This window comes from Cucumis melo, chromosome 1, assembly GCF_025177605.1.
Source record: "Cucumis melo cultivar AY chromosome 1, USDA_Cmelo_AY_1.0, whole genome shotgun sequence".
Classification (NCBI taxonomy): domain Eukaryota; kingdom Viridiplantae; phylum Streptophyta; class Magnoliopsida; order Cucurbitales; family Cucurbitaceae; genus Cucumis; species Cucumis melo.
Window position 1 is genome coordinate 1,645,399 of NC_066857.1, and position 26,464 is coordinate 1,671,862.

The 26,464-nt window shown below is 38.7% G+C and overlaps 1 protein-coding gene, 2 long non-coding RNA genes and 2 pseudogenes across 3 annotated transcripts; 1 reads left to right on the forward strand and 4 right to left on the reverse strand.

Moving 5' to 3' along the window:
* Nucleotides 1–338: 338 nt before the first annotated feature.
* Nucleotides 339–2,765, reverse strand: LOC103495408 (putative 12-oxophytodienoate reductase 11; annotated as a pseudogene).
* A 4,450-nt stretch (nt 2,766–7,215) lies between these two features.
* On the forward strand, nt 7,216–9,528 carry LOC103495418 (7-deoxyloganetin glucosyltransferase-like; annotated as a pseudogene).
* Nucleotides 9,529–11,109: 1,581 nt separating this feature from the next.
* On the reverse strand, nt 11,110–12,916 carry LOC103495417 (7-deoxyloganetin glucosyltransferase-like). Its single transcript, XM_008456973.3, has 2 exons — nt 12,283–12,916; nt 11,110–12,164 (listed from the first exon to the last, which is right to left on the reverse strand). The coding sequence occupies exons 1-2, from the start codon at nt 12,806–12,808 to the stop codon at nt 11,218–11,220; spliced, it is 1,473 nt and encodes a 490-aa protein (XP_008455195.2). The 5' UTR covers nt 12,809–12,916; the 3' UTR covers nt 11,110–11,217.
* Nucleotides 12,917–16,148: 3,232 nt separating this feature from the next.
* LOC127149091 (uncharacterized) lies at nt 16,149–17,455 on the reverse strand. Its single transcript, XR_007820414.1, has 3 exons — nt 17,139–17,455; nt 17,001–17,064; nt 16,149–16,397 (listed from the first exon to the last, which is right to left on the reverse strand). It is a non-coding gene; the product is annotated as an uncharacterized LOC127149091 (long non-coding RNA).
* A 5,825-nt stretch (nt 17,456–23,280) lies between these two features.
* LOC127149092 (uncharacterized) lies at nt 23,281–24,577 on the reverse strand. Its single transcript, XR_007820415.1, has 3 exons — nt 24,451–24,577; nt 24,279–24,355; nt 23,281–24,204 (listed from the first exon to the last, which is right to left on the reverse strand). It is a non-coding gene; the product is annotated as an uncharacterized LOC127149092 (long non-coding RNA).
* Nucleotides 24,578–26,464: the final 1,887 nt, after the last annotated feature.

A 26,464-nucleotide genomic window follows, 5' to 3' on the forward strand; every position in this document is an offset into this window, starting at 1 on the left:
TTTCAAAGAAAAATGATGATATTCAATATGCCAATGGTCCATTTCTTAGAAGTTTTTTGTTAGTAAAAGAAAACGATCAACTAAGTCGAATAAAAAGGGTAAATTTATCAAAACTTGCAATATGTTCACAATCTAAATCATAACTTTTTCTATGCATAATTACTTTGAACGTGAAGAATTCTTGGAGATGGGTGTTAAGAAATGAGTTTACGGAGAAGTATTATCTTCATCACCAAGCATTGGGTAAGTATTTTAAGAAAAATGATCATAAAATCATCAAATAAGAATACAAGAAATGAGAATAAGCATAAATGAGAATAGGCATTTAGACTCAGAAAGAACGGAAGTATGAGTCATTGAAAAGCATTGTTAAATGTTTGGATGTTTGTAAAGAAAGAAGCAAGTGTGACACTGTTTAACAGAAGACTACTAGTCTAGGAAGAATGGAAACCGACACGGCGATACACTAATTTAAAAAAGAAAAAGTAGGACACGACATGTTGGAGACACGTTACTTTTATTAAAAAAATTAAATTTTGTGTTGTGCATTTGTTTATATGTGAAATATTCTGTTTGAAAACATCAAAATAAAAGTTAAACACCAAATTTACATGCTTCTTCTTTACTCTTTTAACTGCATCACATTCTCTCCATTTCCTTGACCGTTTCTTCAACCATTCAACCCAGTGGACCAGAACAAAACGTGACAGAAAGTCGGTGACTTGTACAATCCATGACATTACGTTGTATATCTGGAATTGAACATAATCACCGAAGTACATGAACACCAAATACTTATGTCGTCATATAGCTAAACGAAGCCACTCCAAATGAGAATTACTACTCCTCCAAAAAGGGATAATCCGTGTAACCAATTGTAGGATCTGATATATAAAAGGTATCTCTATTGTACTGGTTGAGAGGAGCATCTATCTTGAATCTCCTTGGCATGTCTGGATTTGCCAAAAACGAACGTCCATAAGCAATAAGATCCGCTCGATCCTCAGCAATGGCTCTGTTTCCATCTTCCTTATCATACCCTCCAGCAGCTATGAATGTACCCTTGAATGCCTTTCTCATTGGTAACAGGCTGTGAGGACTCTCAACTTTCCCTAAGACAGTTTCCATCCTTGGCTCCACCATGTGGCAGTACAAAATTTCATATTTGTTCAAATTTTCTGCCATGTACAGTCCCAAAGCTTTAGGATCTGAATCTCCCGCCTCCATGTAATTGGCAAACGGCGATAGTCTTATCCCAACTCTGTCTCCACCTATCTCATTTACAACTGCTTCAACTACTTCTAGAGCAAATCTACAACGGTTTTCGATAGACCCTCCATATTGGTCTGTTCGGTCGTTCACTTGATCTTTCAAGAACTGATCAATAAGGTAACCATGAGCTCCATGGATTTCAACTCCATCAAAACCTGTAAATTTATTATTCATTCATTCAACTGGCATATCAGTGCTTCGCACAAATAAACCGTAGATGGCAAACACACCAAACAAAAAAGAAAAAAAAGAAAGAAAGAAAGAATAAGCCACTGAGTACCACTTTCTCTTTTGTAGCTTTTGATGAATTTTTAGACTTAACCAGTAATCACAAAAGAAGCTTAAAATCCAATCACAGCAGGACTTCCATTAGGTAAAAGAAAACAGGACTTACCAGCTTCAATGGCATTCCTAGCAGCAAGCCTAAAATGGTCGACAATTTGAGGGATTTCATCTGTCCTTAGACGTCTTGGACGTGTAAATTGTGCAACATCATTTCCATCAGCCTGAACTTGCGATGCCAGCGGCTTGTCTGACGATGAGATTGGAGGGTGTCCATTTGGTTGAAAATCTATACATATAGCCAAAATGGAAACTTATTTCTTAAAATAAAGAAAAGATTGATATTTTATTTTGGGCAAATTGAAGTAAGAACCTTAAAAGAAAAGGCACCTGGATTTGAAACTCTGCCTGCATGCCATATCTGACAAAAGAACGTTCCACCTTTGCAATGAACAGCATCCACAATGGGCTTCCATGCTTCAACTTGTTCTTTTGTCCATATCCCAGTGTATCAGGATAGCTTGGAGGTTAACAAGAAGACAGTAAAGGTAGAAAGTTGTTACCAAATCGCGAACAAAAGAAAGCGTGTATAGTAAACAGCAGAGACATTAATAGAAAAATTGACGTGGTTCACTAACACCGACTATTGAGTTAACTGCATCCACTTATAAGTTGACAGATCATATTAGAGAAAAACAAATAATACAAATTGTAAAGTAGGATTAGAAGTCACCCATTTATACTCTAGGACCAAAATCGTAAATAACATAAATATGCGTACACAAGAGGTTAGGTCCTTTCAACGAAAACCCACTAGAGGTGTCACGTCTAGACTTTGACTCACTGACAGGTCAGTGAAATCCTTGATAACAGATTCATGACACTCTAACTGAATTACACTTAAAACGATAATGATAATAATTAGGTACCCTTGGGCAGTGTCAGAAACACCGGTGGCCTCAGCTATTAAGAAACCCCCTTTGGTGGTTCTCTGAGAGTAATACAAGATGGCATGTTGTTGGGGAACATTGTTGTAGGATCTTTGTCTTGTCAATGGAGCCAATACGATTCTGTGAGAAAGATTAAAGTTGCCCATTTTGTAAGGAGTGAAGAGATCAGGAACGGTGGGGATTTGGTTAGCCATTTCTATTGCTTTTTAACTGTTCCTTTGGGTTGGTTACTTATAAAAATCAGCTGCTTGATGGAGCAGTGAGCAAAAAAGAGAGGGAATGCTGAATGAACAAAAGTTGGTTTGATTTAAACCAAATGACGTGGGGAGGAAAAGGGCGGATATGGTGGAATTGCTTATAAGTGAATGAGATTTGGCCGCCTCGAAGTTATTGCTTCAACGACTTTGGTTTACCTTACCAAACAAACATACACATTAAAGTTGGATCAGGGGAGACTACAGCTATCTCCATCATTTTCTTTTAATGAAAAGAAGAAAATGAAGATTGAGAGAATATATTTGTAGGGAATAAAAATTCTTCGTAAATAACTAGTGGTTGAAGGTTGAAGGGTGCAACCAACCTGAGTTGGGTTGTCTCATCAACACAGCGGGATTGCCTAGTTATTTTACATACTCCAACAACCACAATAATTTGCCCGACCAACTCCAATGGCCACTTTTGCATTAAGCAACTCTGGTGACATAATCTGTCTTCCATCTTCATGCAGTCGACTCCAATGACCAACTCTAGGCTCCGCCAATCATCTTTGATGGCAACTCTAGTGACTAACTCCAACAACTACCAATGCACAAACAACTCCGACGACATATTCCAATTACCACCTTCATATCACCAACTCTATGTTTCGACAACTACCTCCAACGAAGACCACCTTGGATGATCTAACTTCCAATAACAACCACCTCTAACAGTAACATTTACTCAAACGATCAACTCCTAATAAATGCCACCTCTAACGAGATCATTAATGAGAACCCAAATTTTTTATGAACATGTAAATAGATGCTTAAATGTCAACCCGAATTTTTGCATGTTCAACTCATACATTCTACCAATATACTGGAAGGTTTGTCAGACATTCTAACTAAATATAGTTTGTTATATATTTATTGTATGGTTCAAACTAATTAAACATTTCCTCCAACTAATGGGCAAACGACAAGAATTAATTATTTTGCTAACATTTATGGTTTGTTCATTTGATAGAAATTGGGTTACTTCAAGGTCGTGTTTTAGAGCACTAGGAAAGAATTGGGATCACATTGGAGTTAACCAAACCTTAAATATAATTGAGCAACTGAGTCATGAAACTTACAGTTCAAGCCAAAATAGACCCTAGCATGACGCCAAAATGCTATATAAACGATTTCTGAAGAATGTATAGCTATAGAGTTTGACAAAATATGTGTACTCCTGCTTGTTTTAGTCAATTCTCGAAATTTGGACATTGAGCATCTCAATTCTATTAGGTTTCGAGTTGATAGACCTAAACAGACCGAATCAAACACTGTCTGTCAAAGATAAGAGATGTTTGGTCGGCGTCAGTTTAGGAAAAATCCAGACCACCAATATTATTAAAAAATTACAAAAGTTTAAACCGACTAACCAACGAACAATTGGTTTGTACTCTTTAATGGTCAGAGTTGGTTTGAACATTTACTAAACTGACTATAGTTGGTTCGATGGTAGTAATTTGGATAGAAAACCGACTCGGACCGACCGACGTTTACCCCTCATTAACTCAACCTTTCAAAGTAAAGTTGGCTAAACGACGTTAATTACGTGTGATTGAATGATATATTAAATATCTAATTGAGCAATTAGGTGAATTCAAGTTTATAGAGTAGATCTTTTGACAAATCTTTTACCCATTTAATCTGTCCCAATTTTAATTTTGCATGCCAATTAATATCACATTAAATTCTCATTAACTTCAATAACATATAATGTAAGTGTGAACCCATCCCTAGTACCCCTTGAGTTTTGAAGTGTAGTTAGAGCGAATAGTACTTAGATGGAATCATCTCCATCGTTCTATTAACTACTACAAGTTTAATAATTTGGTTCAAAACTTTATTTTATCTATAGGGCCTTCACATAATTCCTACAACTATATATATATATATATATAGTAAGTCTTTCATTGTTGTGTGAACTCATTATATATGAATCTTGTAATAATGGAGAAAATGAAGGGTGGTTTCTCTATTCATAGAACTTTAGGAGGATCAAGCCATATGACCGTTTTGAGTTAAGACTACGTTAACTTGGTTAAAATATTATTTTAGTCATCGTATTTTGAATAACATTAGGATTAGATCGAAAAACTAAAGTAAAGCGATTAAAATTGAGTTCGTACCAAACTGATGCTTTAAAAGATAGTTTGATGTTACAATACAATCAATTTGTTTGACATTGAGTTCTTACAAGTTGAACAAAGAATATTTGTCAATACCAACCAAATATTAGACAGGTGTTTCTAAATCTTTCAAAATTGGAACCACTGAGATGAATTCAATTATGGTCTATTGATATATTCCAATGAGATTTTCAAGCAACTTTAGATAGATTATATCTTTATTGATGACATTGATGCTTACAAGAAATAGACCGTTTACCCTTTTTCAATGAATTTATCGTTGATAGACTTCTTACAATAGAAACCTACAAATAAATTACTTAACTTATAAGAAGCCTAATTATTGGGTAAGTTATATAGTTTTGTTATTATTGAATAACCTACGATTAATAGACTTGAAATAAAAAAACTTCGAGTACAAATATATAAACTTAGCCGCATTATTATTAAATCACCGATTGAAAGTTTAAGCTAGTGGATGAAGCGAATTTAAACATGTATCTATTAGGAAAATTTAATTCTTAGCTCATGTGTATACTCAAAATCTATATATGTGAGAGTTAGAAGCCTATATCACTAACTACCTTTGAAGTGTGTCGATGATATGGGTGAGTGAAGTGTATCGATGATATATGAGTCTATATTTGTGATAAACTTCAATATATATATATATATATATATATATATATATATATATATATATATATATACACACACACACACAATCAATGACGATAGATATCAAATAATATAAATCTATCAATGATAGACTTAATCACACTAATTAATAGATTTCTATCTAATAACAAAGTTGATGGTAATTGACATCTTATCCATTTTAAGAGTCGAAGGCTCAATCCCTCCAACCTCCACCTGTGACAATATACGTTAATCAGCGATAAATTATGATAACATTTTCTTTTTCATGCTTTTTATGGATTTGAAGTGAATTATGTTATATTTGCATTCTATTATTTATTTGCTACTACTTTGGACATTGTCACTTATTATTATTATTCTTTTGAAAAACAAGCACTAAGATTGAAAAAAGAAAGCATTTAAATAACTTTTTCAAAGAAAAGTTCTATATATCAATAATATTCCTTTAACATATATTTGAGAACATTAATTAATTTTAAAAATTAATGGTACCATTTTACAATTTTATATAACAAATAAAAACCAAATGCATCCAATCTCATATATTCCTACAATTTTACATTAAAGTAGCACATTCTCATATATACATATAATGCCCCATTATTTGGGAATAAAACTTTATTTGAACATGGCACACATCAATAAATTGATGTATACACTTGTTTACGAATAATTGGAAGTTCGATATCTCACCCCATTCAATAAAGAGTCTTGCTAATTTATTCGTTTTAAGAACCAAAATTGTATTTTGTGTCCATTATTTCTCGATCTTCTTAGACTAACAATTGTTGTGTTGAACTCAATTAAATAGGCACCAACCATACAAAATTGTTGTAAAATTGTGTTAGTCTTTTAAGATCTCTTTTCCATATTTTTCATCGTAACTATTTTATTTCTTATCTAAAACGTCTTAAATCTCATTATCTATATGTGATTGAAAGACAATGATAGATTTTGATGAACATTTATTAGTGTTTATATCACTTTTAGTCGCTGACTGTGATAGTTGTCTATTAATATATCTTTGTCTATAATCAAATAGATAGAATTTTTTTCTATATTTATAAATAAATTGATTCATTTTTGGTATAAAAACCCTAGAAATTACGACTAATCTAATTTATGAGTGGTTTGTAATTACACACATGAATATTATTTGAAACCAAATATATGACTACACAAAGAAAGTGGGTCAAAAAATGAGATGATTCCAAGATGCGAAGTAGCACTAAAAGAAGCAATGATCAAAGTGTAGATGAATAAAAAAAGATGAAGATATGAACGAACCACAAAAAAAAAAAAAAAGAATTCAAAAAACATTTTGAGTTGTAAAACTTGGATTCCACAACTGATGACCTCGATGTACCGTGCACTTTTCTTTTGTGGTTCAATCATAGGAACTTGTCTATTTAGCTTGAGCAATGTTATCTCAAGTTATTACACATTGAAAATTTTCCTAGAGGATGAGTAGTGTGCATGAGAACAAAGCATGCATGCTTAAATTGTCCGTGTTGGAATAGTAATCTTCACTCTTAGAAGCAGATCAAAAGAAGATGTTGACAGAACTTACACAACGAAATGTTTTGGAGCCATCACGTGTCGAATCCGATTCTGAGTCTTGGTCTTGGAGCTATGGTGGCTACATGAGTTTTTAGTCAATTAGAAAAAAACTAAAACAGAATAATTATGTGTATTTTGTTTTTGCAGCCTATAAAATGGTTGTAGTTTCACATTTCCGAATCTCCAAAACTAGCAAGCAACCATTTTAAAGAAAGATCAGAAAAAGGAAGAAAGGGACACAGAGAAGTCCAAAACAATGGGTTCTATCTCACAAACTAAAAAACCACATGCTGTATGTATCCCATATCCAGCTCAAGGCCATATCACCCCTATGCTAAAGCTTGCTAAGCTTCTCCATCACAGAGGTTTCTACATAACTTTCGTCAACACCGAGTACAATCACCGTCGTCTTCTCAAGTCGAGAGGCCCCAACTCGCTCGATGGCTTGCAAGATTTTACGTTTCGAACCATTCCCGACGGCCTTCCGTACTCGGATGAGAACTGTACTCAAGATATTCCAGCACTTTCCCAATCCACCTCCAAAAATTGCTTGGCTCCTTTATGTGATCTTATTTCACAACTTAACTCAATAGCAGCTTCTCCTTCTAGCAATATGCCACCAGTTAGTGTGTTGTTAGTGATGGTGTTATGTCTTTCTCTATGTTGGCTGCCAATGAATTTAATATCCCTTATGCTTTGTTTTGGAGTGCCAGTGCTTGTGGATATCTTGGTTATTTGAAATTTCTTGACCTCGTAAATCAAGGCTTGATACCACTCAAAGGTAGTATTATTTCCATTCTGATTACTTTTATGTTAAAATTAGAATAATTTTTAGGACTAGTTGTCAATTGTTTGATAATCGTTCTTTATTTTTATGTTTAATTGACAATTTTTTTAAAAATATCTACAAATATAATAAAGTATCACAATCTATCTGTAATAGATCCTATCTGTGTCTATCATTATAGATGCAAATAATAGTCTATCTTAATCTATCCTGATTAAATAGATGGTAATATTTTACTATATTTTGTAAATATTTTGATTCATTTTTCTATATTTGAAAATAAACTTTTTACATAGCTTTTTTAAGAACTAAATAAAAAATTAAAAACTAAAAAAGTTCACTAAAAATACAACTCTTAGAACAAAATGAAAAGAAATATAGTCATAACTTTGGAATAAAAGTATAAAAAGGAAACCCTTAGAGAACTATTAGGATATGCAAACATGTGAATTTAGACTCACAATTTAACTAAACTTTTACTTTGGGAGTTTTGTGTATTTAATTTCGACCTTTTTATTGGTTGACAGATATGAGTCAAATAATAGATGGATTTTTAGAAAACACGATAGAATGGACTCAAGGAATGAAAAACATACGTTTGAAAGACATTCCTACTTTTATTAGAACAACGGATCTAGATGATATCATGCTCGATTTTATCCTCCAAGAAATGAAAAGATCTCGAGAAGCATCTGCAATTATGATAAACACATTTGATGCACTCGAAGGAGATGCCAAAGATTCTCTTTCTTCCATCTTTCAATCTATTTACACCATTGGTCCAATTCACATGCTTGCCAACCAAATAGATGATGAAAATCTAACAGCAATTGGCTCAAACCTGTGGGCTGAGGAATCAGAATGCATTGAGTGGCTTAACTCTAAGCAACCCAACTCAGTTGTTTATGTGAATTTTGGTAGCGTCACAGTGATGACACCACAACAAATGATTGAATTTGCATGGGGATTAGCTGATAGTGGGAAGCCATTCTTATGGATTACAAGGCCTGATTTAATTGTGGGAGATTCAGCCATTTTGCCTCGTGAATTTGTAACACAAACTAAAGATAGAAGCTTGATAGCAAGTTGGTGTTGTCAAGAGCAAGTGTTGAACCATCCTTCCATAGGAGGATTTCTAACACATAGTGGATGGAATTCAACTATTGAGAGTATATGTGCTGGTGTTCCAATGATATGTTGGCCTTTCTTTGCTGAGCAACAAACAAATTGTTATTATTGTTGCAATGTGTGGGGGATTGGAATGGAGATTGATAACAATGTGAAAAGAAATGAAGTGGAGGAGTTGGTGAGAGAGTTAATGGATGGAGAAAAGGGTAGAAAAATGAAAGAGAATGTTATGAGTTTGAAGAGTAAAGCTGAAGAAGCATATAAACTTGGTGGTTCTGCTTGGAAGCAATTGGACAAGGTGATTGATGAAGTTCTTCTATCAAACATATGAAGCCCATTTGCTTTAAATTTCTCCTTTAGTCTTGCTTTGTTTTCTTCTTTAATTTGATTACCTTCAAAAGTGTTAATTGTGAGGATTTATGCTTAATTTCTTGTTTCTTGCCGAATGCTTACGGTTGTTCTAGTTCGATTTAACTTCCATGCTTAGTGTTATATGTTGGATTTGATCACTCATGTATATTAACTTTTTAAGCAAAAGATCAACTTGTAGTCGGAGTTACCCTATAAGTTTAACCAACACCAAGGTAGCGATAAACCGGATGTTAGGTGTGTGGCATGCACAACGTACCACGTAGTTGGCTTGATTAGTTTAGGATTAAGAACGAAACCGCTTAGACATCACCTACTGGCTAATCATCTTAATGAACCCCTTAATCGTAAAATATTAGTGTTAAATACTTGTGGAGTGTGTTTGTACTCAATCCATCAAGTATATATAGAGTTTAATTAGTAAGTTCTTAATTAATGTAGTCAAATGCTTGTCACGATATTATCGAACAAGTAGGCTAAGCATTTGCAAACTTAGTATTTATCAGTGTCATTAATAGACACATTGATAGTTTATTTTTTCTAGAATTTAAAATTTTGTTATAATTTGAAAATACTTTGGTTCATTTTTCTATATTTGAAAACAACTCTATTTATAAACTGAATCCTTTTTTATAGGAAAAAAATTCAATGAAAAATTGATTCGCGATAATTTTGCTTTTAAATTGTTTTTTCTAATAATTTCTTTGTGTGGTAAAGAAGAGGGAGATAGTTAATTGCAACTAATCATTGCTCTCTTTTCATATGACCCAAAACCAGAGATGATTAGTTCCTATTTCCGGGCAAAAGAGAATTATACATGCAAGAGTTGAAGTTCGTGTATGGACTAAAACCAAGTGGTTCAACAACTATGGTTGGACTTCGCTAATGCCTCGTAATTGTATTTGTGGTTGGACTTGACCAATGCTCATAACTACGAACTTCGATTTTGATATTTAAGAAGTTGAAGGATTTTGCTCTCAGTGTTCGGTTTGAAATGAGGATATGAGTGGTACTTAGAAAATTTTAAGTATATATATGGAGATTTATAAGGACATACATAAACCAAATTAAAAGCAAAGTCACAAGGGTATATATCTAAAATAATAAAATATCATCTCATATAAAGGAGATAGTTGTCTCACTAATAAACTCACGATCATCACTTATTTAGTTGATATGAGATTCTTATCGTATTCCTAATAGTCTATAATGGTTGTGACTTATAGAGAAATTCATTCTATCTTATCCTTTGTTATATATTTCATCAATTGACTTGGAGAAATTCTATCTTATCCCAACTTTTTCTAATAAAATAACCTAAATGTATGGATGCTTGATTGATTATATTATTTTTTTTATAATCTCAAGATCAAACAATTACAGCATCCAAAAGCCCCCTGCTGTTATGCATATACCAACCATCCAAAAGCCCCTGCTGTTGTTATGCATATACCATTGTCTACTGATATTTAATATTGAGGGGAAGTTTGGTTAATGATAATTAAAACAAAAGGTTGAGTCGGTAATAACATAGGAAAGTTATTGGAGTAGTTGATACAAATAACGATACAAGAATGTGAGTATTTTGGTGATAAATGTGAGTTGACGAGAATAACGTGTTAATAAACTTCTTTAATTATTGGTGAACCAAACAAGGGTTGGTTTTTTATCTGTCCAATCCAACTCTCCCAAATTATTTAAGTTGCCAACCAAAATTAAAATACGATAATACAGGCCCTCAAATTGGAATTTATTGAATAAACACACACTTCTCAACACAAAGAGAGTAAAAACGAAACAAGACTAAAGGGAGTAAACAAATTTTGAAATCAAATGGGGTTCTTTTCATATTTTGATAAAAGAACTTCATTGATGAGCTTGTCCAATTGCTTCCAAGATAAACCACCTGGTTTATATGCTTCTTCAGCTTTACTCTTCAAATTCATAGCATTCTCTTTCATTTTCTTACCTTTTTCTCCATCCATTAACTCTCTCACTAACTTTTCAACTTCATTTCTTTTCACGTTGTTATCAATCTCCATTCCAATCTCCCACACATTGCAACAATAACAACAACTTGTCTGTTGATCAGCAAAGAAAGGCCAACATACCACTGGAATTCCAGCAGATACAGTCTCAATAGTTGAGTTCCATCCACAATGTGTTAGAAATCCTCCTATTGCAGGATGATTGAACACTTGTTCTTGATTACACCAACTTGCTATCAAGCTTCTATCTTTGGTTTTTGTTACAAATTCAGGTGGCAAAATGGTTGAATCTCCCACAACTAAATCAGGCCTTGCAATCCACAAGAATGGCTTCCCACTATCAGCTAAACCCCATGCAAATTCAATCAATTGTTGTGGTGTCATCACTGTGATACTACCAAAATTTACATAAACAACTGAATTGGGTTCCTTGGAGTTGAGCCACTCAATGCATTCTGATTCCTCAGCCCATAGATTTGAGCCAATTGTTGTTAGATTGTCATCATGTATTTGGCTGAGAAGCTTGTGAAGTGGACCAATGGTGTAAAGGGATTTGAGGTTGGAAGAAAGAGGACCTATAACATCTTGGTCAAGTGCATCAAACGTGTTTAATATAACTGCATCAACATCTAGAGCCCTGTTTACTTCTTGAATGAAAAAATTGAGCATGATATCATCTGGATCTGTTGTTCTAAGAAAGGAAGGCATGTCTTTTAAACGTATACGTTCCATTGCCTTTGTCCATTCTATTGTATTTTCCAAATATCCATCTGTTATTTGGCTCTCATCTGTGTTAATACCATGAAAGAGCTCAAAATTAAATATGCAACTCACAAATTAAGAACCCTACTATACACAAAAGAACGAAAAATCCTAAATTTATTCTTGGAAAAGATCAAATCATACCTTTAAGTGGTATCACGCCTTGTTTAACGAGATCCTCATATTTGGTGTAACCAAGATAGCCACATGGACTAGAAGTCCAAAGAAAAGCACAAGGAATGTTAAACTCATTGGCAGCCAACATAGCGAAAGACATAGAAGAATCACTAACAACGCAAGTAACTGGAGGCATATTACTAGAAGGAGAAGCTGCTATTGAGTTAAGTTCAGAAATAAGTTCACGAAAAGGGGCTAAGCAATTCTTGGAGACGGATTGGCAAAGTGAAGGAACATCTTGAGTACAATTGGCATCCGAGTAGGGAAGGCCATCGGGAATGGTTCGAAACTTAAAATCTGGCAACCCATCCAACGAGTTGGGGCCTCTGGACTTGAGAAGACGACGATGATTGTACTCAGTGTTGACGAAAGTTACGTAGAAACCTTTGTGATGGAGAAGCTTAGCCAGAATTAGCATGGGGTTGAGGTGGCCTTGGGGTGGATGTGGGAGACACACAGCATGTGGCTTATTGATTTTTGAAATGGAACCCATGTTTGAGTGAGTACTTACTCTTCTCCTCCCAGCTTTGTTTTTTTTTTTTTATTTGTGTGTGTGTTTTGAAATGGGAGCTTTGCTATGTTTTGGAGGAATTGGAAAGAAATGCAATAACTTTGGATATCTTATATAGTGTGTGATATAAATATGATGGAGAAGACTTTAGGTGCAGCCTTGCTCCCATCCAATTGAAACGTGCCATGTCGCACTTTCGTTTTCTAGAAACACAAATGTTTTCAAAGATTCTTTTATTTGGGTGGTTGAGTAGGGGTGGTTAGGTTCATCTATCATTGCTTTTCGATATAATTAGAGGGAATCGTAAAAAATGGTAAATTTGACAAAATATTCATACAGTATAGTAAAATGTCAGATTTTATCGATGATATTAATGCTTCTAACAGTCATATTGATAGACAGTAATAGAGGTCTATATGAGTGTTTATTTTCAATAGAATCCAAAAATTTGTTATATGTTGTAAATATTTTAATTTATTTTAATATATTTAAAAATGTCTCTATAATTAATGACATGAGATTTTTTTTTTTGTAAATATTTGATTTTTTAAAGAGACATTTTTAAATATAGTAAAATAAACTAAAATATTTACGATGTATAATAAAATTTTGTATCCTATCAATGATAAACACTGATATAAACCTCTATTACTGTCTATCAATATGACTGATAGAAACATATTAGTGACTATCAATGTCTATCATTGATAGAATCTGAAATCTTGCTATATTTTGTTCAATTTACCATTTTTTACAATTCTTCTTTTTTAAAATCAAGTCTCTTTTATCTCAAAATTTTATCATGATTTTCATTTGTCTAAAGTAAAATAGTTGAATTATGAGCCAAATTCTAAAAGAAAGAACATAACGTTTAGATTTAGTAGACCACGAAGCAAGAAACTTTGCAATAAAAATGGTACTTAGAGATTTTTTTTTTTAAATACCAAGACTTCGTCTAATAACCATTTAGTTTTTTTATTTTTAGTCTTTCTTAGATTAAGTCATTTCCTATCTATTTTTTACGATAATAAAATGGGCATTTTCAAATATAACATAATGAAGTAAAGTATTTACAAAATATAACAAGTTTTCAAGTTTTGTCAATGATAGATAACGATAAACTTCTATTGATATCTATCATTAAATTTCATAGATATTGATAGATTTCTATATATCAATATACATCGTTGATAGAATCTGATCATATTTTGTTATATTTTATAAATATGTTTAACCGTTTTTTTTGCCATTTTCAATAGTTACCATAATAAAATTTGTTTTTTTTAGATTGATTGGAATATGTTTGAAAGATAGATATAAAGTTTTGGAAGATAAAACAAGCACATAAAGTTTGGAAGAGCATCTTTTCATGACCACATCACACACATTATTATCTTGTTCATAATAATTAACTACTTATATTTGAACAACTCATCTCAAATTGTTTGGCTTTTTTTGTCATGCAAAATATTGGGCTTAATTATCATACTTGATTTTAAGATTTTTAATTTGTGAGAAACCAACACAATTTGATTTTAAAAACCAAACTATTTGAATTATTTACAACACAATTTTTTTTAATACAACCATTGCCAAAATAAATAAATAAATAAAAGGAATATTTAACCCTCAAAATTTAAATAAAATGTATATGTCAATTCATTGGGCTAATGTGTCAAATGTCAAATAAACAAGCATTTTATTCTTTGGAATATTTGATTTATATACCTCGATCGAGGTGATTCTTCTCTAAATTTGGTTGTTGTGAGCATGATGTTCAGACCGAAAAACCAAGGCGACTAAATGAAAAATGGTTGGTTAGTTAGAGATAAGAAGAGGTTACTTGATGTCAGTTCGGGAAAAATTCGAAACCGACAATTTTTTTAAAAAAAATTGGTAAGACCTAAACCAACCGATCCACGACCGATCACCAGTCCATTTGTACTTTTCGTGGTCGTGATTACCATAGTTGTCGTTTTGGTTGGAAAACCGACTCCGACCAACCAATGCTCCACCCCTCTATCAAACCGCACATTGTTCCCTGAAATGGATAATTAAGTCATATCTGAAGTCTCGTCATATACACACTTTGTTTGTTATTGGTCAAATTAAGATTTTACGATGTCTCGAAAATAGTTATATTCCTAGAACACAAGATCGTCGGGTTTGTAGGAGAATATAAAAAAGCTATACAAACTTGAACTATTTTATATATTATCAACTTTTCGAACACCTGATTGACTTAAAATTTGTAAAGTTTATAATTATATTCCTAACAAAAATTTCACTTTATTCTATATTTGGCCTTTCCCATATTTAATTTCATTTCACTTTAGTTTTTCTCCCTCAAATACTACCACTTTTGGCCAAAATCAATTTCCCATATATGCCAAACTATTTTAGTTTCTCGAATTTATATAAACTTTTTCGAAGAATTTCTTTTTCCTTTTCTATAAATTTTGTTAGTATTTGATTCTACATGACAATGTTATCAGAATTTAATTGAGGAAGTAATATAAATCATGTTTGTACTTTATTAATGAAGTTAATCTCACATAATTTTAATGGATTAACTAATAAAAAATTAAGTACTTGAAATTAATCATTTTCAATAAATTGGTTATTGTATGATCTCGGATCCAATAAGACTTTAGATTAAAGTTTCTCTATCACTAACTCTCCACCGAATCATTTTTTATTCGGGGTAGTCATTTTTAGGCCAATTAGTTTAAGTTAAAGTTCAATCTCAGTGATTCACTCGGTCGAGAGAGACAGAGATAAATGCTACAAATAGTTTTTTAAATTTGAAAAAAACCTTGGGGTCGATCTAGACCGAGATTCACCCCGAGAAAAACAAAATTATGAATTTTCTAAAACTTTGCTATTTTTGAAATATAAAACCAAAAAAGTGCTAATTTTGTCAATTTTTCTTTTTTTTTTCCTTCCTTTAATTACTATTTTAATTATTGTTATTTTATTTAAAACAATATAAAAAAACCTAAATAATGGAAGAATGAATAAATTCATTGATTTAAAGGAATGCTAATTAGAGAATTACCTCTTCAAAACATAGAACAATAATAATAATAAAAAGAAAAAAGAAAAAAAAAGTCAAACCCCAATTCAACAACATTAACCCCAAACACAAGAAGTAATCTAACTGTATGTCGTAATTAATCTTGATTTATCTGTTAGATCGTCGAACATTTCTTAATAATTTAAATTATAATAGTTTGTATTTAAGATGTAACGACCCAACTCCTTATGCTGAATCGAAGTCATTACTAAATATAGAACAAGTGGTTTAAGTCTAAAATTTTTATTAAAAGCATACGGTTCAAGAAATTCATTTATAAAAACATAAACAAGGTAGTCATGCAAAAATGTAAAAACGTTCTGAAATCCTACTCGGGCCCTATCTACATAAAAGATAGTGAAAAATAAAAAGTACTCAAACTCAAATGCTAAAATCTGAAATAAGAAATAAGCGGAAGCGGTAGTCCCTATGGCCCTCCTCGGTCTCACTTCGGGTCGCTCGCCAGCTTGCCCTTGCCTTTGCCTCGTCCTCTACCTGAAAACATAAAGTGGAGAGAATGAGTATAAAAATACTCAGTAAGGGACCCACTACTAGTCCCACTAGGTGCCTGTTAACTTCCTGTTAGAGTCCTGATAACTGGTACCCAATCTCTGGCACGTTCCCGAACACGTGCAATCATGCGCTCCCGTAGGAACGTAACTCTGGTCTTCGGTGCCCGGGGGACACCTAGGACAGTCGGGATGCGAGGACCCCGTCGAGTCACTCGAGTCATGTCTATATCATGCTAGACTGGCGTCCCGTCGGACCACACAGTCCTCAATAGGTGGTGATCCCGAAGGACACCCATGCAGGTACGACTCTAACAGAATCAAGCTAACAGGTACCCTAATTGCAGTATACATACACATGGCATCAGCATATAACATGTCACATAAATCATTTCTACACTCTCCGCCCCGACATTCGTCGTAACCATAATAAATCTTGCCACGCATAACAGGCTATAGCACAACTATATCGTCATTTGCATCATACTAACATTTATTTCAGGCATCATACTGTCAAACTCTCAATATGCAACATAGGGCATACACAGTCTCATACTTCAAACATGAAACTAGTAGTAGAATCTCTTACCTGGAGATCTACTTGTCGAGTCCTAACCGCGAGGCAGTACGCTTTCCAAGCGACGAAGTCCTAACTGTTTAATAAGTCAAAATTCGTAAACAGGTCGCCAACGACCAACGGTTCGAGACTCAATTGAATTTAACTTACCCTAGAAGGAGGTTGCAGTGCTCGAGCCCCTACTGAAGAAATCCCGCGCTGCAGTAATTTCTTGGTCCAAGACGTCCCTTGAGGAAAATAATTTAATTTAGACCCAAATTAATTTAACTAACGTCCGAGCATGGAGTCTTACCGGAAAGACCACAATAATTAATTAGCTTACCGAAATATAGGTGGATGGAGCCAATTTAGTCCTGGCGGCTCGGCTGGAAGAAGACAGGACCGGCTCGGCTTGGGCAGACGCGGCTCGGCTCGGTACAGGGATTTCGCGTGCGGCTCGGCTTGCAACAGGGAGACGCGGCTCGGCTACACAAAAGCGCGCGGCGCGGCTTCACACGCGGGCGCGGCTTCACACGCGGGCGCGGCTTCACACGCGGGCGCGGCTCACGCACGGGTGCACGCGGGCGCGGGTCGGGTTTCCGGAGGGTGGCGCGCGTCGGTTCGGGTCGCGGGGCGGGTCTTCGGTCGAACCTTTGCGCGCGAGGCTTCGGCTTCCGGATCTCGGGTGGCGCGGCGGCTGCTGGTGGTCCGGCTACCGCGGCTTCGCTCGGCGACGGCTACGACTGGCGTTTCGGCTGCGCTTGCGTCGGATCGGAGCGGCGCGCCTCGGCTGGCTGACGGGTTGGCTGCGGACGCACGGAGGCGGCTTCGACTCGGCTTCGGCGTCCGACGGGCGCTCGGCTGCGCAGATCGGCTTGGACGATCTCCCGGCGCGGCTGGAAACTCGGCGACGGCTCGGTCGCGATTGCGGCTCGGCTGCGCTGCTGAACAGAGAAGGATGCTTGGTGGCTCGGGTTCGCGGCGGCGGCGGCGGCGGCGGCGTGCGGCGGCGGCGGCGGCGTGCGGCGGCTAGGGTTTCAAAAGGAAAATTTTTTTTTTTTTTTTTTCTCCCTTTTTCTTTCTTTGAAAATTTTCCTCTTCCTCTTTACGCACGAGTCCCAAGGCCTCTTTTTAAAAGAAATAAAAATAATAAAAATAATAAAAGAATCTTTAAAACCCTCTTTCCTCTCTCCTCCAATAACCACTTTTGACCCTTTCCAAGGCCATTTATTTGTTAAGCCAATAATTTATTTCACCCCCTAACTTCAAAATTAATACATAAAAAAAAAAACTTTACTTTAATACTAATAATAAACACACTTTAGTATTAATATTAATGGTCAAAACAAAAGGAAACCGAGATTGTTGGGCGTTACAATCTTCCCTCCTAAAAAAACTTTCGTCCTCGAAAGTTCTAATCCTCGAACAGCTCGGGGTGCTGGGCTCTCATGTCCTCTTCTTTCTCCCACGTGGCCTCTTCCACTCCATGGTTCTGCCAAAGGATTTTGACCAGTGGAATTTCTCGACTGCGAAGCTTCTTGACCTCCCTTGCCAGGACCTCGACAGGCTGCTCCTCGTAGCTCAGGTTCTCGCTAACCTGCAGTGGCTCGAAGTCCACCACATGTGTTGGGTCTGCGACATATTTCCTCAGCATGGAGATATGGAATACGTCGTGCACTGCAGCAAACGATGGGGGTAGCGCCAAGCGGTAAGCCACGGGGCCAATCCGCTCCAATATCTCGAACGGCCCTACGAAGCGTGGGCTCAGCTTCCCCTTCTTCGCGAACCTCAGAACACCCTTCATAGGCACTACCTTCAGAAAGACCATATCTCCCACTTTAAACTCGAGGTCCTTACGTCGTACATCAGCGTAACTCTTCTGTCTGCTCTGGGCTGTCAGCATACGAGCTCGGATCTTCTGTATGGCTGCGTTGGTCGTCTGCACTAACTCGGGGCCTAGCATCCTCTGCTCTCCAACCTCGCCCCAGCAGACAGGGGATCTACAGCACTTGCCATACAGAGCCTCGAACGGTGCCATACCGATAGTAGCCTGGTAGCTGTTGTTATAGGCAAACTCCATCAGATGCAGATAGGAGTCCCAACTTCCTGAAAACTCTAGTACGCAGGCTCGCAGCATGTCTTCTAAAATCTGGTTCAATCTCTCTGTCTGACCATCAGTCTGAGGGTGGAATGCCGTGCTGAAGTCCAACCTTGTACCTAATGCAAGTTGAAGTCCTTTCCAGAACTTCGATGTGAAACGGGCGTCTCTGTCTGAAATGATGGATACGGGTACTCCATGTAGTCTCACAATCTCTGTCATATATAGCTGCCCCCACTTACTGGCAGTGTAAGTGGATTTCCCTGGCACGAAATGGGCCGATTTCGTGAGTCTGTCGACCACGACCCAGATCACCGTGTAGCCCCTTAGGGTCTTGGGCAGTCCCGTAATAAAATCCATCGACACACTCTCCCACTTCCACCCTGGCACACTCAAGGGTTGCAACAACCCTGCTGGATGCTGCCTAGGTGCCTTCACCTGCTGGCACACCAAGCATCTACTGACAAAGTCTGCCACATCCCTCTTCATGCCCCTCCACCAATAGACACTCCTTAAGTCCTGGTACATCTTCGTACTCCCAGGGTGCATGGTAAACGGGGAACTGTGAGCCTCAGTCAAAAGCTCCGTCTTAACTGCGCTGTCTTCCGGCACACAGAGGCGTCCTTCAAACATAAGGCCATCGTCAGAGGATATGGAGAAGCCTTCACCTTGCTCTGTCTCTACCACGCGACGCTTCTCTGCCAAATAAGGATCATTCAGCTGAGCAGCAATGATCTTTTGCCTCAAGGTTGGCTGAACTGTCAACTGAGCCAACTGTGCGGTAACCTCACCTACTGAGACTGCAATCTCTGCCCTCTCAAAGTCCCTGAGTAAGGGGGTCTGCTTGGTGATTAGCGCTGCTGAATGTGCAACTTTCCTACTTAGCGCATCAGCCACTACATTCGCTTTACCTGGGTGGTATAGGATCTCGCAGTCGTAGTCTTTCACCAACTCAAGCCACCTCCTCTGCCTCATGTTCAACTCCTTCTGGGTGAAGAAGTACTTCAGGCTCTTATGATCGGTGTAAATCTGAATCTTCTCACCGTACAGATAGTGCCTCCATATCTTCAGTGCAAAGACTACAGCTGCCAACTCCAAGTCATGGGTAGGGTAGTTCTGCTCATGGATCTTCAACTGGCGGGAGGCATAAGCAACTACCTTACCCTGCTGCATCAGGACACAACCTAGTCCCTTCTTGGAGGCGTCACTATAGATTACAAAGTTTCCCGAACCATCGGGCACTGTCAGGACCGGTGCAGTCACTAGCTTCTGTTTGAGCTCCTGAAAGCTCCTCTCGCAAGCTGGGCTCCAGACAAAAGGGGTTCCCTTCTTGGTCAACTGGGTCAACGGGCTGGCTATACGTGAGAAGTCTTCCACGAACCTCCTGTAGTAACCTGCCAAGCCCAGAAAACTTCGAATTTCACTAACCGTGGACGGTCGGGTCCAGTTGGTCACCGCTTCAATCTTTGCGGGATCTACTGAAACTCCCTCACTGGAAACCACGTGGCCAAGAAACGTCACCTTCCTTAACCAGAATTCACACTTGGAGAACTTGGCATACAACTTGTTGGCTCGAAGGGTCTCCAAAACTTGGTGTAAGTGCTCCTCGTGCTCAGCCTCAGTTTTTGAGTAAATGAGGATGTCGTCAATGAAGACTATGACGAACGAGTCTAGAAACTCCTTAAACACCCTGTTCATCAGATCCATGAATACTGCAGGAGCGTTAGTCAAGCCGAAAGACATCACAACGAATTCGTAATGTCCGTACCTCGATCGAAAGGCCGTCTTGGGGATGTCACCGTCCCTAATCCTCAACTGGTGATAGCCTGATCGCAGGTCGATCTTGGAGAAGACGGTGGCTCCCTGCAACTGATCGAACAGGTCATCAATCCTGGGCAAGGGGTAGCGGTTTTTGACTGTCACCTTGTTCAGCTCTCGGTAGTCAATACAAAGGCGCATTGACCCATCCTTCTTCTTCACGAACAATACTGGGGCTCCCCAAGGCGACACACTGGGCCGGATGAAGCCTTTGTCCAGCAACTCCTGTAACTGGACCTTCAACTCCTTTAGTTCGGCTGGAGCCATTCTGTAAGGGGCCCTCGAGATTGGGGCAGTGCCCGGCTCTAACTCGATAGCGAAGTCTACTTCTCTGGGAGGCGGAAGTCCTGGAAGTTCGTCTGGAAAAACATCGGGGTACTCTCTTACCACTGGTTCGGAAGATAGGGAAACTTCCGGCTCTCTCACATCCACTACGCTTGCCAAAATACCCCAAGTACCCTGGCTGAGTAGTTTACTAGCCTTCATGGCTGAGATGACCTTGGGTATACATACCATGCCTGCCCCCCTGAATTTGAAACTAGCCTCGGAGGGAGGGTTGAAGACAACTTCCTTGCCATAACAGTCTATATTTGCATGGTTGGCTGATAGCCAATCCATGCCTAGTATCACATCAAAATCCTGCATGTCTAACACTAGCAAGGTCACGTCTAACATACGATTCGCTATCTCTACCCGACATGCCTTTATTTGTTCTTTGGATAACAGGACCTCCCCAGATGGAGTAGAGACCGACAAAACACTACCCAAAGGCTCTACCTCTAAACCCACATGCTGAACGAAAACGGAGGATATAAACGAGTGGGATGACCCAGAGTCAAATAGCACAAAAGCATAGTGCCCCAAAATTGGGAGCGTACCTGTCACCACAGTGCCAGCTCGCTCGGCCTCCTGCCGGGTAGTGGCGAAAACTCTCCCCTGCTGGGCCGCAGAAGGCTGGGGCGGTGTCGCCTCAAAGGGTTTCCGAGGACACATATCAGCAGTGTGCCCCGGCTGTCTGCACCTGAAGCAGACTCCACTCCCAGCCAAGCAACGACCTCCGTGGACTCTCCCGCAGGTAGTACAAGCAGGTAGCTCTCTCAGAGTCCTCCCGGCTGCTGCAAGCTCCCGTCGGTGTCTCTGGAAGACACCTCCTGACCTCAGTGTTCGCTGCGGTGCTACGTCAGGCTGCGTCTCAACCTTTCTCTTCTGTCCCAAGGCTGACCCTCTGCCGGCAGCCTTAGACGCATCGGCTCTCTCAGGCAGGCTCAAATCCAGTGCTATACGTAGTGCATCAGCATGCGTGGCTGGGCGGAGGGCTCTGACAATGCCCTGAAGGTCTAGCCTGAGTCCTCTAACAAATTTCTCCGTCCTGGCAGCCTCATCTCTTACCATATCGGGAGCAAAGCGGGACAGCATATCGAACTCGGCGTCGTACTGCTCCACCGTCATGTCGCCTTGCTCCAAGTTTAGGAACTCTTGCAGCTTGGCGTGCTTCACATTGGCGGAGAAAAACTTAGCATAGAAGTTCTCCTTGAACTGCTCCCATGTTATTTTGCTTACATCGCCCCCTAGCATTCTCTCCGCGGTCTCCCACCAGGCGGTGCCCCTGTCCTCCAAGAAGAAGACTGCACACTGCACCTTCTGGTCTTCTGGGCACTTCATGTACCGGAAAATGGTCTCTGTGGACGTCAACCACATTTGGGCCTTTGTGGGGTTGTCCATGGATCCGTCAAAGGTCTTGGGATTATACTTCCTGAAATCCCGTAAGTGTTTCGCCTCGGCCGACAGTTGAACTGGTACTGGTTGAGCTTCCTCAGGGGCTGGAGGAGCGACGGCCTGAGCCTGAACAGGGGCGGCCTGGGCCTGAGCAGGGGCGGCCTCGGCCTGAACAGGGGCGGCCTGGTTCTGCTGGGCGGCAAGGAAAGGCGCCAAAGCGGCTTGCAGCATGTCCTGATAACGCTGCTCCATTGCGGCGAGATCCGCCTGGGTGACCGGTGCGTTTGGGTCGACTGCCGGTGCAACAGGTGGCGCCTCCGGCTGGCCACGACCGGCTCCTCTGCCTCCCCTACCACCTCCTCGGCGTGTACCTCTACGTGGCGGCATTCTCCCTAAAATTCACCAACAAACTTTTCACCACAAGAACTTAACACCCTATATCTAGGTCTTAGACTATTCAGGCAAAATTGTAATCTTAACATTAGCAAGGCTTCAGACATACCTGGCGAGTGCCGAAGGACCGTATAGCCATAGGGTGAAGTAAAACCAAACAAAATGACTTACATCGTAGGTCAGTCTACAGAACCTAAAACACTGTGCTCTGATACCAACTGTAACGACCCAACTCCTTATGCTGAATCGAAGTCATTACTAAATATAGAACAAGTGGTTTAAGTCTAAAATTTTTATTAAAAGCATACGGTTCAAGAAATTCATTTATAAAAACATAAACAAGGTAGTCATGCAAAAATGTAAAAACGTTCTGAAATCCTACTCGGGCCCTATCTACATAAAAGATAGTGAAAAATAAAAAGTACTCAAACTCAAATGCTAAAATCTGAAATAAGAAATAAGCGGAAGCGGTAGTCCCTATGGCCCTCCTCGGTCTCACTTCGGGTCGCTCGCCAGCTTGCCCTTGCCTTTGCCTCGTCCTCTACCTGAAAACATAAAGTGGAGAGAATGAGTATAAAAATACTCAGTAAGGGACCCACTACTAGTCCCACTAGGTGCCTGTTAACTTCCTGTTAGAGTCCTGATAACTGGTACCCAATCTCTGGCACGTTCCCGAACACGTGCAATCATGCGCTCCCGTAGGAACGTAACTCTGGTCTTCGGTGCCCGGGGGACACCTAGGACAGTCGGGATGCGAGGACCCCGTCGAGTCACTCGAGTCATGTCTATATCATGCTAGACTGGCGTCCCGTCGGACCACACAGTCCTCAATAGGTGGTGATCCCGAAGGACACCCATGCAGGTACGACTCTAACAGAATCAAGCTAACAGGTACCCTAATTGCAGTATACATACACATGGCATCAGCATATAACATGTCACATAAATCATTTCTACACTCTCCGCCCCGACATTCGTCGTAACCATAATAAATCTTGCCACGCATAACAGGCTATAGCACAACTATATCGTCATTTGCATCATACTAACATTTATTTCAGGCATCATACTGTCAAACTCTCAATATGCAACATAGGGCATACACAGTCTCATACTTCAAACATGAAACTAGTAGTAGAATCTCTTACCTGGAGATCTACTTGTCGAGTCCTAACCGCGAGGCAGTACGCTTTCCAAGCGACGAAGTCCTAACTGTTTAATAAGTCAAAATTCGTAAACAGGTCGCCAACGACCAACGGTTCGAGACTCAATTGAATTTAACTTACCCTAGAAGGAGGTTGCAGTGCTCGAGCCCCTACTGAAGAAATCCCGCGCTGCAGTAATTTCTTGGTCCAAGACGTCCCTTGAGGAAAATAATTTAATTTAGACCCAAATTAATTTAACTAACGTCCGAGCATGGAGTCTTACCGGAAAGACCACAATAATTAATTAGCTTACCGAAATATAGGTGGATGGAGCCAATTTAGTCCTGGCGGCTCGGCTGGAAGAAGACAGGACCGGCTCGGCTTGGGCAGACGCGGCTCGGCTCGGTACAGGGATTTCGCGTGCGGCTCGGCTTGCAACAGGGAGACGCGGCTCGGCTACACAAAAGCGCGCGGCGCGGCTTCACACGCGGGCGCGGCTTCACACGCGGGCGCGGCTCACGCACGGGTGCACGCGGGCGCGGGTCGGGTTTCCGGAGGGTGGCGCGCGTCGGTTCGGGTCGCGGGGCGGGTCTTCGGTCGAACCTTTGCGCGCGAGGCTTCGGCTTCCGGATCTCGGGTGGCGCGGCGGCTGCTGGTGGTCCGGCTACCGCGGCTTCGCTCGGCGACGGCTACGACTGGCGTTTCGGCTGCGCTTGCGTCGGATCGGAGCGGCGCGCCTCGGCTGGCTGACGGGTTGGCTGCGGACGCACGGAGGCGGCTTCGACTCGGCTTCGGCGTCCGACGGGCGCTCGGCTGCGCAGATCGGCTTGGACGATCTCCCGGCGCGGCTGGAAACTCGGCGACGGCTCGGTCGCGATTGCGGCTCGGCTGCGCTGCTGAACAGAGAAGGATGCTTGGCGGCTCGGGTTCGCGGCGGCGGCGGCGGCGGCGGCGTGCGGCGGCTAGGGTTTCAAAAGGAAAATTTTTTTTTTTTTTTTCTCCCTTTTTCTTTCTTTGAAAATTTTCCTCTTCCTCTTTACGCACGAGTCCCAAGGCCTCTTTTTAAAAGAAATAAAAATAATAAAAATAATAAAAGAATCTTTAAAACCCTCTTTCCTCTCTCCTCCAATAACCACTTTTGACCCTTTCCAAGGCCATTTATTTGTTAAGCCAATAATTTATTTCACCCCCTAACTTCAAAATTAATACATAAAAAAAAAAACTTTACTTTAATACTAATAATAAACACACTTTAGTATTAATATTAATGGTCAAAACAAAAGGAAACCGAGATTGTTGGGCGTTACATAAGATGTATACGATGGTAAAAGTCAAAAGTAGGAACACTTATCAAATTTTTTAATTAATTTTCTTATACTTAAATTTAGAAAGGAACTTCATTACCTTTTATAGACTTCATTTTTATAACTACGCTATATAAAAAGCTAAAAGAAAAAAAAAGGTGTAAAAGCTAAAAGGAAAAAGAAAAGTCAAAAGTTTAAACCTTTTTCAATTTTTTAAGTAATATTTTTATACTTAAATTTAAGAAAGGAAATCTATTACCTTCTTTAGCTTTTTCTATTTTTTTTTTACAATAATACTAAAACTTCAAAAAGAAAAAAAAAAGAAAGAAAGAAAGAAAGAAAGAAAGAAAGAAAGAAAGAAAAGCATCTAAATTGAAACTTTTTTTTTTTTTTACTTTTTGTAATTACATTTACTTTAATTTAAGAAATGATTTTGCTTGAACTTTTTCTAATGTTGGTTTTAATGGTAAAAAATAGTAAATTTTATCCGATTAATAGCAAAATTTCAGATTTTATCAATAACAAATATTTAATAGATACTGATATTCTTCTATCGCTGTCAGTGATAGATAGTGATAGAAGTCTATCCGTTCCTATCATTGATAGAGTAAAAAAAAATTTGCTATAGCTCGTAAATATTTTAATTTGTTTTGCTATTCTTAAAAATGTACCAGTAATAAATCTAAAGACATAACAATAAGGTCAAAGTTGAAAAATTTTAATTTTGTTTTGGCATATAGCATGTCATACCTAGATCCAAATTAGCAAAAATTATGTAACCTTTTAAAAATGTTTTTCTAAGTAAATGGGTAGCAAATTAAAAGTTTCAATCTATTGTAAAAAAATTATTAGAAAATAAACCTAATATTAAATAAAAAAAATTCATAATAATTTCAACCTTGATAACCCTAAAAATCAAATGAATTGACAAAATACACTCCAAAATAAATTGTTCTAATCATCAAGTTTGTCTAAATTACCTACACAACTGATCATTAGTAAGTTCAAAGATCAATAGCCATA